At 49.6% G+C, this 12307-nt stretch overlaps 1 protein-coding gene across 3 annotated transcripts in view; it reads left to right on the forward strand.

Annotated features, from left to right (window-relative positions):
* The first annotated feature begins 7552 nt into the window (after window positions 1-7552).
* Window positions 7553-12307, forward strand: part of MXD4 (MAX dimerization protein 4) — a 40274-nt gene continuing 35519 nt past the window's right edge. The window contains exons 1-2 of one of the 3 annotated variants that reach the window (XM_026112692.2): window positions 7553-7752; window positions 8231-8399. In XM_026112692.2, the coding sequence (XP_025968477.1) occupies window positions 7689-7752; window positions 8231-8399 (233 nt within the window). In that variant the 5' untranslated portion in view covers window positions 7553-7688. The remainder of the gene's footprint in view (window positions 7753-8230; window positions 8400-12307) is intronic. The other 2 variants (XM_026112693.2, XM_026112694.2) reach the window with 2 other exon arrangements.

The raw sequence follows: 12307 nt of genomic DNA on the forward strand, positions 1-12307 counted from the left end.
CAGGACTGTGAATATATTATGGATAACTATCCTCTGATGAACAGAAAACTGTTCTTTCATATATGTATGCACATATCTTGGCTCCTGAAAATAGCTGTGTGAAAAGTAATTGGGGGTCCATCTCTATTTTCCTTTTCATCTCAAAATCTGATTTACTCAGCTTACAACTCCATTGATTTGGGATGTCTAGGTATTTAGGTGAGAGATCTCTATGTTCAGATTCTTTTTAGCTTTTCTCTCTCAGTTCCTCATCTGTAATAAATATTCTAGAAACTAATGGCAGCTAACAATTGCATTAGTCTACATATGACACATGAACTCATTCTTCCTTACCTATTTGGCTTTTTAGACCTAACAGCAATACAAATTTGTGGGGCTTCTTCCTGTAAACTCGGTAGACATCAGTCACAGATACATGGTAAGCAGGTAGGTTGGGTAAGAAAATGTTACTTTTATATGTTCATAGGATGGATGCCATTTAAGTCATGTTACTATTGATTGAAATTTTTTATTTAAAAAGCCTAAGTTGCCTCCCTCTCCCCTTAAAATGGACATTCTGCTTCTGAAAGCCGGACTGGTTTTATTTCTGTTTGCTAATATGTGAGTGCAAGCCTGCTGTTTCTGTATCTGTTCTGGACTGCAACAACAGTGGTAAGCATCAAGGCAGCCTATGAGATCTTAAGAGTGAGGTAGAGCATGGTTTTACTTCCATATGATGTGCTCATTTCAAAGTAACCTAACAATAAGGCCTGACTGCAAATGTTCCTGGTTAAAGGAGAAATGCTTAATTCATCAGCTCATTCAAGCAGTGACTTTAGACAGATGCCCATGCCCCCAAAGAAACACTAACATGAAATGGGTCTGCATTATGGTTTCCTCAAAGCCTCTTTGTATTTGCACTAGTCTGTATACTTTGTGGAAATTCAATGGGATACAAATGTACACAAGGTCTCTTTTCTATGCCAAGAAAATGTAATAAGGCCATGATGTGTCTGAGATTCAGATCAAAAACCATACAAATCCATCCTTAACAGTGCATCATAAAGCCTAATGCTCTGGACTGGGAACTAGGATATCCAGTCCCAATCCCAGCTCTTTCCCTGGCTTTGCTGAGTGACACTAGCAAGCTGTTTCACCTGTAACTCCATTTTTTTTCTTTTAAAATGAAAGTAGTGATATTACTGTCCTTTGCAAAGTGCTTTGAGAACAGCCCCATCAGTGAAGATTTTTGGGAAAAGGCTATCTAAAATAGTCAGACATGGTTTAAGTAGAGTTGACATGGAGCAGGAAGATATAGTAAACCAGTGTCTCTCAAGCTTATTAATCTATGCCTCACTTCAATCAGTTAAGAATAATTTCATGCCTCACCACAGAAATGGCTCCAGGGCCTGAAGGCAGGGATCTGCATGTCTCACTCGCTGTTTCAAGTAGCTCACTGGCTGAGGAGTGCTGGAGGAGGAGGGATTCAGCGTTCCTTCAGCCAAACTCTTGGAGGACTATAACATACAGATAATGTCTTTCATAATTGCTGTAACAAGAAATGAATGATAGAAGAGACTGGCACTCAGTTTGAAGTACTAATGTTATTCAGATGTGACTTTCAAGCATGTCTGTTCCATAGGATTTCATAAACCCCAGCTAAATCTCCCCCCAAATATGGAGACATAGGGAAAGCCAGTGATTCAGTCAGTGCAGCACATGCCTGATCACGAGCATGCAGCAAGCTAGGCTGGCAAGCATCACGTACAGAACCCACCAACCCAAATCCATGGCAGTGACTCAGGTCCGTAGGACCCCCACATTATCTGTGCTTGTTGTCACGCTCCTTGGACCAGGCTATTCTCCAAATCAACGCCTGGGAACAGTTCAAGGAGTATCACAGGCCAAGGACCAGTCCAGAAAGACATAACAGATAGGACTGCACTGACGTGACTCTCTCCACCCTACACAGTCCTTCAACACTGTATCAGCAACTTGATACCCTACAACACCCCAAACACCCGCATGTCACATAACCTTTGTTTTAGACTCTGAAAGCAGCTCTCTGGTGGGCTGCAGCACATCTGCTACTTCAGACCCTTTGATCCTAAAAAAAAAAAAACCAAAAAAACCAAAAAAAACCCCCTAAAACCAAACCACATACAAAATGAAGTCTATGACTGAAAGCTACATGTGCACCACCACAAGCCCAGAGGAGACCCAGGGTCAAGTGGCTGCAGTGACCCTCTGCCATCTGGGTTCAGGGCTGGAGAATGGTCTTTTGCCCCGCTTTACTTAGCAGTGCAGATGTAGCCAAAAGGTCTCAAATTGGGCTTGGGCACTGCCAGAACTGTTATTTCTGAAGCTCTGCTCTATTCAACTTCCAGCTGTTCTGGTTTCCATATCTAGGAAGGAGAGTTAAGGAGCTGAATCATAGGTTAGATGAGAAACTAAACAGGATTTGAGATGTTGAGACAAAGAGCTGAGACTTGCCAGTGCCAGCTCTGAGTGCAGAACCCCTCCTGTGTGGGAAGAGAACTAGAGCTCTTGCTAATTAACTAAGCCTTGCAACACCCAAGGAAAACAGGGGAATGGACTCCAAGGCACAGTGAGGGAGGCCAAGGTCTTGACATGGGGATAAGATATAGTAAGGAATTTAAAGAGACAAAAGAAAAAAAAATGCAGTAGCTGCACTGACTCAAATCCGAAAAGCATGTAAGGACTGATTATTCCTTTAAGGGTGTACATGGTGAAAAGTGAATGAAGAAGTTTCTCAAATGGTGGATTCTCCGCTTTAGAGCTCTTCCTGCATTACAATTCAGGACAGTCAGCAGTTCCGATGTCACTGATCTCACGGCATGTCACACCACAGGGCAACTGACAGTTCTTGGAAAAGGCCTGACTTACACCATTTGAAAATGTAAATACTATCACTCCCATCATAAAGTGCAGGCAGTGGATAAACCACAGACAGTGCAGGTTGTGGGGTGTGGCTACTGATGGCTCTCCCTTCTGTTTCTAAATAAAAAGTTTGTAAACTTTACCATGAAACGACAGCTACCCTTTATCACTGAAGGCCAGCTGTTTCTTCAGCACTCAGCTGTTCTTGCTGCATGTTCACAGAAATGGAAAAAAGCTATTTAGAGACGCAAATCTGCAAAGCCTTTGGGCGTATGTATATCTTAAAGCATGCCCTTCAGTTATTAAAGTAATTCAGTCTGATCTTCTTTCACATCCCTTTTACACCTGTGCATCCACACTGACCTCACCGAAGCTAGTCCTAGTTCTTACTGGTGTAAAAAAGAACTGATCCAGACCAATTCATTCTAGACATTTTAGAAATTTTTATGGTGCCTCCTGAGAAAGGCTCAGCTGAATTCACTCTAGGAGAAATAATCTTGGTAAAACTATTAAAAGTTCTCTAACATATTGCTGCACACTGCATGGAATAGCCCCTTCAGAGCAAATGTACAGATAAAAGTCTGTCAGCATTTGTTCAGTATGAGCCAATCCACACAGTGTCCCTCCTAAACTCATGCGGATAAAACATTTACTCTGGATGTCATCAGTAGGAGGGGGTGTGTGTGTTTGTGTGTGCGCGTGTGCACGTGTGTGTCTGTGGTTACGCACATGCTCATTGTTTAAACAAACTAATATGCCTCACGCTGGAGGCAGAGAGCCACCACGAACAGAAATCAGCTGTTTTTGTGACAGCATTAGGCCCTATCTTGCAGTCCTTAACAGCACCGCCTAACACTCACTCACGCACGTAGTCCAGCTGGCTGCAGTGGCCTGTCCCTTCCCCACACACTCCGTCAGCACAGGGAAGGGTGTGTTGCACAGGGCCCTGGAGAGTGCAAACGCCAATGCAAAATTGTGCTTCATCATCTTAAAACAACTGTCTTCAAAAGAAATACTTTCTGTATAAGAGAAGAAAGTGGAATCACATGGAGTCTGATGTTTTTTATCCCAGGAAAGGTTAAATGTGTCGGACTTGGGTCCTACGGGGTGCAGGGGAGAGCAATGGCTCAAGCAACATGGAGTGGAGCCAGCACTGGCAATTGTATCACATTCATTTTGCTTTCTGACACAGCATGTGAACAACACAGTTTAAAGTTATATGTAGACACATAGACTAAGAGACATGATAGATGCTCTGAAAACTTGAGACACTGTTAGATCACTGTGGCTATAGCTGAGAAGGAGTTTTGCCCCAGCTGTATGTTTGCATTTTCTTTACTAAGTGTTATGCATGTGGTCAGGCAAAGGGAACTTTCTTTCTTTTGTGGCCAACACAGACCTATGCATATATGGTTTCATCTCATTCCATAATAGAGTTATGTCAAACAGTGTCTAATTCTACTTCCAGTTAAAGCCAACAGAAAAACTCCCATAAATCTCAATGAAAAGGGACTAGGTTTACAGTGAAGATGTTACAATCTCACCCTCACGCAGCTGAATTTCAACAGTTCAAGCAGCAGGTGAAAAATCTTAGGGCAATTTTTTACTGTTGTAATCTATACATCAAATTCTCTTCTGTCTTGTAATTCATGGATTCACTTACTCTTGTTCCAAGCAGATATAAAATTCTCTTAAATTACAACCACAATACTGCTTTCTTTACTACCTTGTGTCTTGTCTCATTCCTGATACCTGGGCCAAATGGCTGTAAAACACTATCTGTTCCAGCAGTGTTCTACAGCTGTATTACACCACCATACCTGAGGCAACAAGATAGAGACTAGCAAAATATGGGGTGCAATGTGTATGTGGTTTTACCACAATCCTGTAAAAAAGGTAAAGTGTAACTCTTATTTCAAGCTGAATGGCTACTCTCCTCTTAAAGGGAAACTGTTGCCTCTTAGGAGCTGACATCTTTTACCATGGAATAAACATAGTGGTCAATATTCTGCAGCCCTCCTACATGCTGAATGGCTCTTATTCAAATAGTTCAATTAAAATCAGTGGGTGCACTTGTGTGCCTAAGTGCTGTTCTGCATGAGGACTGATTACAGGCCTCAGCCCTTTCAGCCTGAAGACATACTCATGTCTGATCACAGCATAGCTTAAAGTGTACATATTTTAAAATGTCTTGCTCATGTTGAAATAAATGAGTTTTTAGGCAACAGCTGTGCAGCAGCTATCTGAGATAAGAAGGCAAAGTTAACAGTGCAGATAGCATGGTGTGGACAGGAAAGGTGCTAAGCTCCTTCCTGTTCAGTGTAGTCTGTACATCAGGAGCCAGACTATTCTGGTAGATGGCTTCTGTGCATCCAGATGACAAAAGGCAGCTGAATATGCTGGCAAGGGTTGGAAAGCTGGCAGATGATTCTGACTGCATTTCTGAGAGCTTTTCTCTGTTTCTTTTCCTTCAGGTTAGAAGATTTTGTTGTGTACAGTTTAGTAATTCTTTTAAATCTCTGCGCATAGTTTTGCAGTACTGCTGTTTTCTTTTCTCGCCTGCACACTGCAAGGGGTCACAGCCATAGGTAACAGACACATTTTTACACAGATCTCTGGCATCCTATTTGTATCATCTTTTTCATGCTGATTCACTTCTTTCATACTTTCCACTATGAAAGCATGAGATTTTTTCTTCAGTCAGCCAACATTCTTCAGAATTATATCCCTGATCATAAGCAGAAACAGTACTGAAAGCTGCCTGAAACGCAAGCTGGCTTCAGGAATCCCCTTGCTTGCTGGCGGCGAGGGGAAGCCTCCTCGCAGGTACGCCAATAGCCCCCCATCCTGCAGCGAGATGCACGAGGGCCGAGCCCGAACTGCCCAGCGGGTCTCATCGTGACATGGTCTCCGTACAAAGCGGACGCTGCCTGGTGCAGGCAGCACCCCGGCGCGCAGGCTCGGCTCTCCCTGCTGGGCCGGGCTGACCTGGCAGCCAGGCAAGGCCCTGTCGATGCCGCCCATGCTCCCCACGCCCGTGGCGAGGCTCGGCGGAGGAAATGCACTGGCGCCTGAAGGGGAGACGGGACTTTCCTCCCCTCGACGCCACCTCGAGCGAGGAAGATGGCGTCTTCGAGGGGGGCTCCCCTCACGGCCTGCTGCCACATGTCCTCTGCCTCCCTCGGAGGCAGCCCGGAGCCCCCGGCCGCGCTCCCCTCCCCACGGCCCGGAGAGCCCAGCGGCCTCCTGGTTACTGGGAAAACGTTGAATCTGGGGGACGAAACCACCTGCCAGGGCGGCGGCGGCCCAAAGCCCGTCGAGGCCCCGGCCGCCACCGCTGCCCCCACGGGGAGGCGGCGGGGGCGCAACCACCGGCTGCGCGGCCACGTCACGTCACGTTACGTTACGCCGCGCGCGGGCGGGCGGGCGCGCGCGTGCCGCGCTCCGGGCAAGGCGCGACGTGCGCAGCCCGCCCGCCGCGGCTTCCCCACCGCGGCTTCCCCGGCGGCAGCGCGCATGCGCGGCCCGGCCAGCGGCGGGAGGGAGGGGTCTTGGCGCCCCTTTCCGCGCCGCCCGCGTGACCGCGGCGGCCCAGGGAGCGTCTGCGAAGTGCGGCCCGCGGCGCTCCGCGCTCGCCCGGCCTGCAACGGCCGACGGCCCCCGGGTGGCTGCCTGAGAGCGGAAGGGGCTTGTCCGGAGCGGAGGGAGGCAGCTGGGAGGAAGCGCTGAGGGGGAGATGGCGGGTAACGTCCCCAGGAGGTGCGGTAGTCGAGGCGTCGCCGTGAGAGGCCGGTTGCTGCCTCCCCGCCCTCCGGCGGGGCTGGTAAAGCGGAGCTCCGAGAGCCCGAGTCTGCCCCGAAGCACCGCACTGGGAAGGGGAAGCTGGCGGTCCCAGCCTGGCTGCTGCCTCGGGGCTGCCCGCGGCGGAGCCGGGGTGTCGCAGCCCGCCACACACCTTTTTGTTCCAGCTGAGGCTATTCCTGTTAACCGCCGGTATTGTGCTTGTAGTAAGTGCTTTTTTTTAATTACCGGTCACCAAAAATAGCGAGCAGGCGTCGAGGTGAATGGGCGCAAGTTGAGGCCGTTGCTCCCGAGCCTCACGGCTCCGCTTGCCCCGGCAGAGCCCCGCGGTAACGGGAGGCGGCACTTCGCCCCGGTGCCTAGGCGAGCTGCCGCCCGGCCCCTCTCGTCGCCGCGCTTCCTCACGGCAACTCAACGCCTCCACCCGCCCATTGGCTCCCCCCCTCCCTGCCTCCCCGCCGGCCCGCCGCGCGGCACACCCCTGCCGCCCCATTGGCCCACGGCGCGCCCTCATTTGCATGGCCTCACGCGGGCCAATCAGCTGCCGCTACCTGCTTAACATGCAAAAAGCCGGCCAGTCAGCGAGCGCGGGGGCCGGGCCACCACGTGCTGTTGCTAAGCTTCGGCTTCTAAATTGTTACTATAGTGGCCAGCCTATCAGAGCGGAGATCGGGATCTGTCAACATTCTCTGCCCCAGCCAGAGGAAAAGGGGGGGGCTCCTCGCTGCGGATTGGCCGTGCCGCGGCGCTCCGTCCCGCCCCCGGGCCGAACGGCTGCCGCCCATTGGCCGCGCGGGCTGCCCGTCTCCAGTGTGTCAAATGTAGGTTGAGAGAGGTGCCTTATAACAGGGGACTTGGAAGTCCCCCGCGTGTGAACTCGGCGCGGTGCGCGGCGCGGAGCGGAGGGGCGGCGGCGGGGGGCTCGGCTCGGCTCGGCTCGGCTCGGCTCGGCTCGGCTTGGCACTGCTTGGCTCGGCTCGGCTCGTCACGGCGCGGCACACGCAGCCATGGAGTTGAACTCTCTGTTAATCCTCCTGGAAGCGGCCGAGTACTTGGAGAGGCGAGACCGAGGTACTGGGAGCGGAGTCCCTCGAGCCGCCCGCTCCCTTTGTTGTGAGGCGGCCGCGGGCGCCCGGCTCGGGGAGGCGCCGCCGGGCCCTCACCTGCGGCGCGGCTGCGGGGCTCGCCCGGGCCGGGGAGCGGCGGAGCGGCCCCTTCTCTTACTCCCGCTATCGCGGCTGGTTTTCGGCAGGCCCCGGCGGGGGAGCGTGTGTCCGTCGCAGCCCTCGGTGCCCCTTCCGCCGCTCGCCGTGTTGCAGTTGTTATTGTAGTGCAGTTTCACCCCTTTCCCCCCTCTCCTTAGTGCAGTGTTGCGAGATTTTTGCATGATCCGCCTGATTTTTAATATGCACTCAATAATCCTCCTAATTTGGGCACTTTTATTTTTTTTTTGTTACCGAGTTGTTATTTTTTTTGTCTCGTTTCTTTTAAAAGATGCCAGAATAAAATCCAAACAAATCAACCAAAAAAATTCTGTTCTTTACCCTAGCGTTCCTGCAAAGGAGGAAAAAAATGCATGGAAAAAATATATTGCCACTAATGCTGACTTTGTCCCTAGAAGCAGAACATGGCTATGCATCAGTGTTACCCTTCGATAGTGACTATTCCAGAAAGAAAACAAAGGCAGGCACCATGGCCAGAAAATCCCAGAATAACAGGTAATAGACGCACCGCTTTTTCAGAATGAATTGGCAGCTTTTCCCATGTGTCTAGCTGATGTGCAGCGCATACCTTTATTAAAAATAATAACTAATCCAGTGTCTTAGTTTCTCCCATCCCGGTAGTCGCCATTTTTTCCCTGGATGGGCTTGGCTCTGTTTTGATCTCTCATATAAACACTGCCACGCGTACACCATCTCCTTAGTACTCACTGCACTTCTAAACCATCCGCCCTCATCGCTCCTTCTGCTCCTCGCTCACCGACAGCGGCTTTTACTGCGGATCTTAACACCATAATTGCCATCCAGACTTCTCTTTGCATGGCACTAATTTCCCCCAGCGTTTATTTATAAACCACAGGCAGCAAACTGGCCGCCTCCCCATTGCAGCGGGAGCAGATGCAGCCTCCGGTTGCAGCGCGGTGCTGGCTGGTGGAGGGGGAGCGCGTGTGGGGCGGCGGGGGAGGATCCAACAGTGCACTTGAACTTCTCCTGTAGGTATTAAATGCGAAGGTGTTGGAGTGAAGTTGACCTCTCTAGGGCTTCTGCTGCACCTCCGCGCGCCGGGTGGCGAGGCAGCCTGTCGCACGCCCGTCCGTCGAAGCGCGTGGCTCGGTCGTTATTTATCGTGATTATCATCCGCCTTTTTGTTGTCGTTGTTTGTTGTTTTTCCCGCAGCCGCTACCTGTGCTGCGATGGCATTAGCAGGGGACTGCTGTGCGCAGGCTCTCTGCAGCTTTGTTTGCTGCTCCGGCAGTGGCTGTGTACGTGCGGGAGGCTGTCTTACAGGGACAGCGCCGGCCCCTGCCTGGGAACTCCTCCAGTCCTGTGTTGTGCTCTGCTCTTGCAGGGCAGCTCCCGGCGCTGCGGGGAGCTCTGTGCCCGGCTGGGCCCGCTTCGCCCCGGTGGGGCCATGCTTGCCCCCGCGCAGCAGGGCTCTCCCCAGCGCAGGCTCCGCTCTGCGCGCTCGTGGCGGACGCTGGTTCCTGTAGAATAGCCTAAAATGAACTCGGCTTGCACGTGACTCGTTTTCCAAATTAGAAGCGAGTCTCAGTGGGCCCACGCCACTCTTGCTCGCTCCGGCAGGGATCCCGTGCGGTGCCGGAGCGGGCAGCTGGGCTTGCCGGTGCTGGAGAGGTGCGGGGCAGCTGGCCGACGGATGGTTGTGGGGCGCTGAAGACGTAAACTGAAATCAAAAGCTGACTAGCTCCCTCCTCGAGAAAAACATGAGCTTGTGAGCGCTGCGCTCATTGCTCCGCCACGGTAGGCAATGTGGCTTGATGAGAAGTGAGGAAATGGGGAAGGCAGATCGCTCCCCTACCCCCCTGCTCTAAACAAGGCAGACGCTTGTAGGTGTATTAATTGCGGTGGTCCTAAAATTTTGTCTTGAGTTCAGTTGCTTGTCTCATCTTGGAGTGTAGAGAAGACGTCAGCTCATTTTAAAAAGAAAGTCAACAGGAATGGGAGGTGCCTTATTTTCTGCGACGCTTTGCTCCTGAATGTTTTTATTATATAGTATACTTGCTGCCTTTAAAAAAAAAAAAAAATCACACCTAATCTGAGCAGATCTCATAAGATTTCCAGCTGTTAAGTGCTCATCAAAATGTGCAGGTTTCTTCTTTTCTGTCTCTCGTGTTCCAGAAGTCTTTGCTACTTACAGAACTATTATTCCATCGTTTCCTTTCTTTGGTCTCTTGTCATCCACTGCAAAATGGTTATTTGTTTGAACTGTAAGCTGCTTTCAGGAGTTTTTAGGAGAGGATTTGTAATCTGTCGAATACAGCAGAATTAAAAGATTTCTGGTAACAGATTTGCTAGCATTATTAAAGCTGAGACACGTATGTCTGCTTGCAGTTACCATCCTGCGTTTTTCTGACAACACATTTATATATACCTGTTCAGACCTTTTTCTGATTCTCATTATATAGCAGTGATAACCTTCAGAAATGCCATGCTGTAGTATGCAGCGGACATACTTACTTACACTTTCCTTTCTCCTAGCTGCAGTGGATAGATCAGGGATGAGCTGTTTGTATTGTGGGACAAGATGATACTTCTGGAGAAATAGCTTCAGACGTAGTGACCACCACAAATGTGGTGTGTCTGGTTCGGCGTGGACACTAGGCATACGTGTCGGTCTGTAAAACGGAGACGCATTGCTTTAATGCAGCATCCTGCTGTTTCAAGGATTGAGGTGCATCAGCAGAACCGTGTGGGCACCTCTGCATTGTACTTAGGGCCTCAGTACCCGTTTCTAACAATCGCTGCGCAAGTTTTCCTCTGAACTTAAATTTGAGGGGGAGAAATTATCCTTACATTTGAACATACAATCTAAAAGCCACGAAGAAAACTAGCATCACTGTTTAATACTGTTTTGAACTTAGAGTATTGAGTCCAACACTCAGACTAGAATCTGAATCTTTGGCAATACAGTTAAATCTTCCTGAGCAACTCAAAGATTAACAGAGGGAGACGACTGGCCAAAGTTCAGAGGATCTGGAGTGGTCGCTGGTAATGTGAACCACCGGGCAAAGTGTTTGTCCACTGCTTCACTTTACCCGTTTTCCACAAGCACTGGGTTTGGAGCTTCAGATGCATGCAGGCATGATTGCTTACGTGTCTGGAGTTTACACCTTATTGTGGTTTTATTGTTATTTTTTTACTGTGTATATAAAAATATATATTTAATGATGGAGGAGTAGGAATGGAGCAGATAGCTGCACACTTCAAAACTGCAGGGGCTCTGTTGTTGTTTTCATTATCTATTTTTATATCCTGCAGCATCCTCAGCTCCCTGCATTTATGCCATCTGATCACTTGAAGTGCACTATATATATATATTTTATATATATATTTTAACGTGTGAAAAACATCTTCCTCCACATTCTTGGAAAATCCGAACGGGGGGAGAAGGAGAAAACCGTCAGATGCAAGGGAGCCCGGTGTGCTGTGCGCTTCTTTGTTCTCTCGGTTCTGCCTTGCCGGGAGCAGCGTGGCCGGGCCGGCTGCGCGCCCGGCTCGTACAGGTGTCCTCGCCGGCCTGCAGAGCTGGGGCCTGGGAGAGGGCTGCCTGGCAGCCGCCCTGTCCTGCAGCGAGGGCGCTAATCGGCATCTCCTTCCTTTGCTGAGATGGTGGTGATGTTCGTGTGACGTGCACGGAGCTGTATCTCGAGTCCTCCGTCCCCTTGTTGGATGCAGTTGGCTTGGGCTAGCAAGCTCGAGGTGCTGGGGAGAAGAAGGGGGAGCGGGACCGACAGTGCTCGGGCCAGGATGGTCGCATCTGGGCTAGGAGATCGCTGGCCTCTGGGTCACGATGAAAGGAAAAAGTAATTCTGACAGATTTGGATTCATACAGGGAAAAATATCAGCCTACCTGCATTTAATTAACAGACTTCTATACACCTCCTGCCCACCACAGGAATTTAACATTTTTGCTTTATTTGCTCATAGCTTTAATTAAAATTTGAAGTGGTCATTAATAGTTTGCCGCTAAACGGACAGTTCTCAGGGTTGTTGCTGGCAATCAGACATAATTTGCAGCCATTTTTTTTCACTTCTGTATCACACTTATTCGACTCGTGTGTTTTCTCCTTACTGAATTTCCTACGATGTACCCTTTTCCCCGTCACGCAGACCAGACCGTGTAGTGTGGTTTTGTTTTTTGTATCTTTCTGCTTTGTTTGTTTATGCAGTGTCCTCTGCTGAGATTCAGACTTGTTCTCCTCCAATAGCTTTGACCAAAATCCTGTGACAGATGAAACTGGATTCCTGTTTTGCAAGGAGGACAGGAGATTTGAGAAAGGCACAAGCCTGTAATTGACTTTTGGGGGCAGGGGAGGTAAACCTAGGTCACATCTTCTTGTTACACTAATACTTATCGTGTGCTTGGCCGTAGTATAATAAATGCC

This window comes from Dromaius novaehollandiae, chromosome 4 (assembly GCF_036370855.1).
Source record: "Dromaius novaehollandiae isolate bDroNov1 chromosome 4, bDroNov1.hap1, whole genome shotgun sequence".
Taxonomy (NCBI): Eukaryota; Metazoa; Chordata; class Aves; order Casuariiformes; family Dromaiidae; genus Dromaius; species Dromaius novaehollandiae.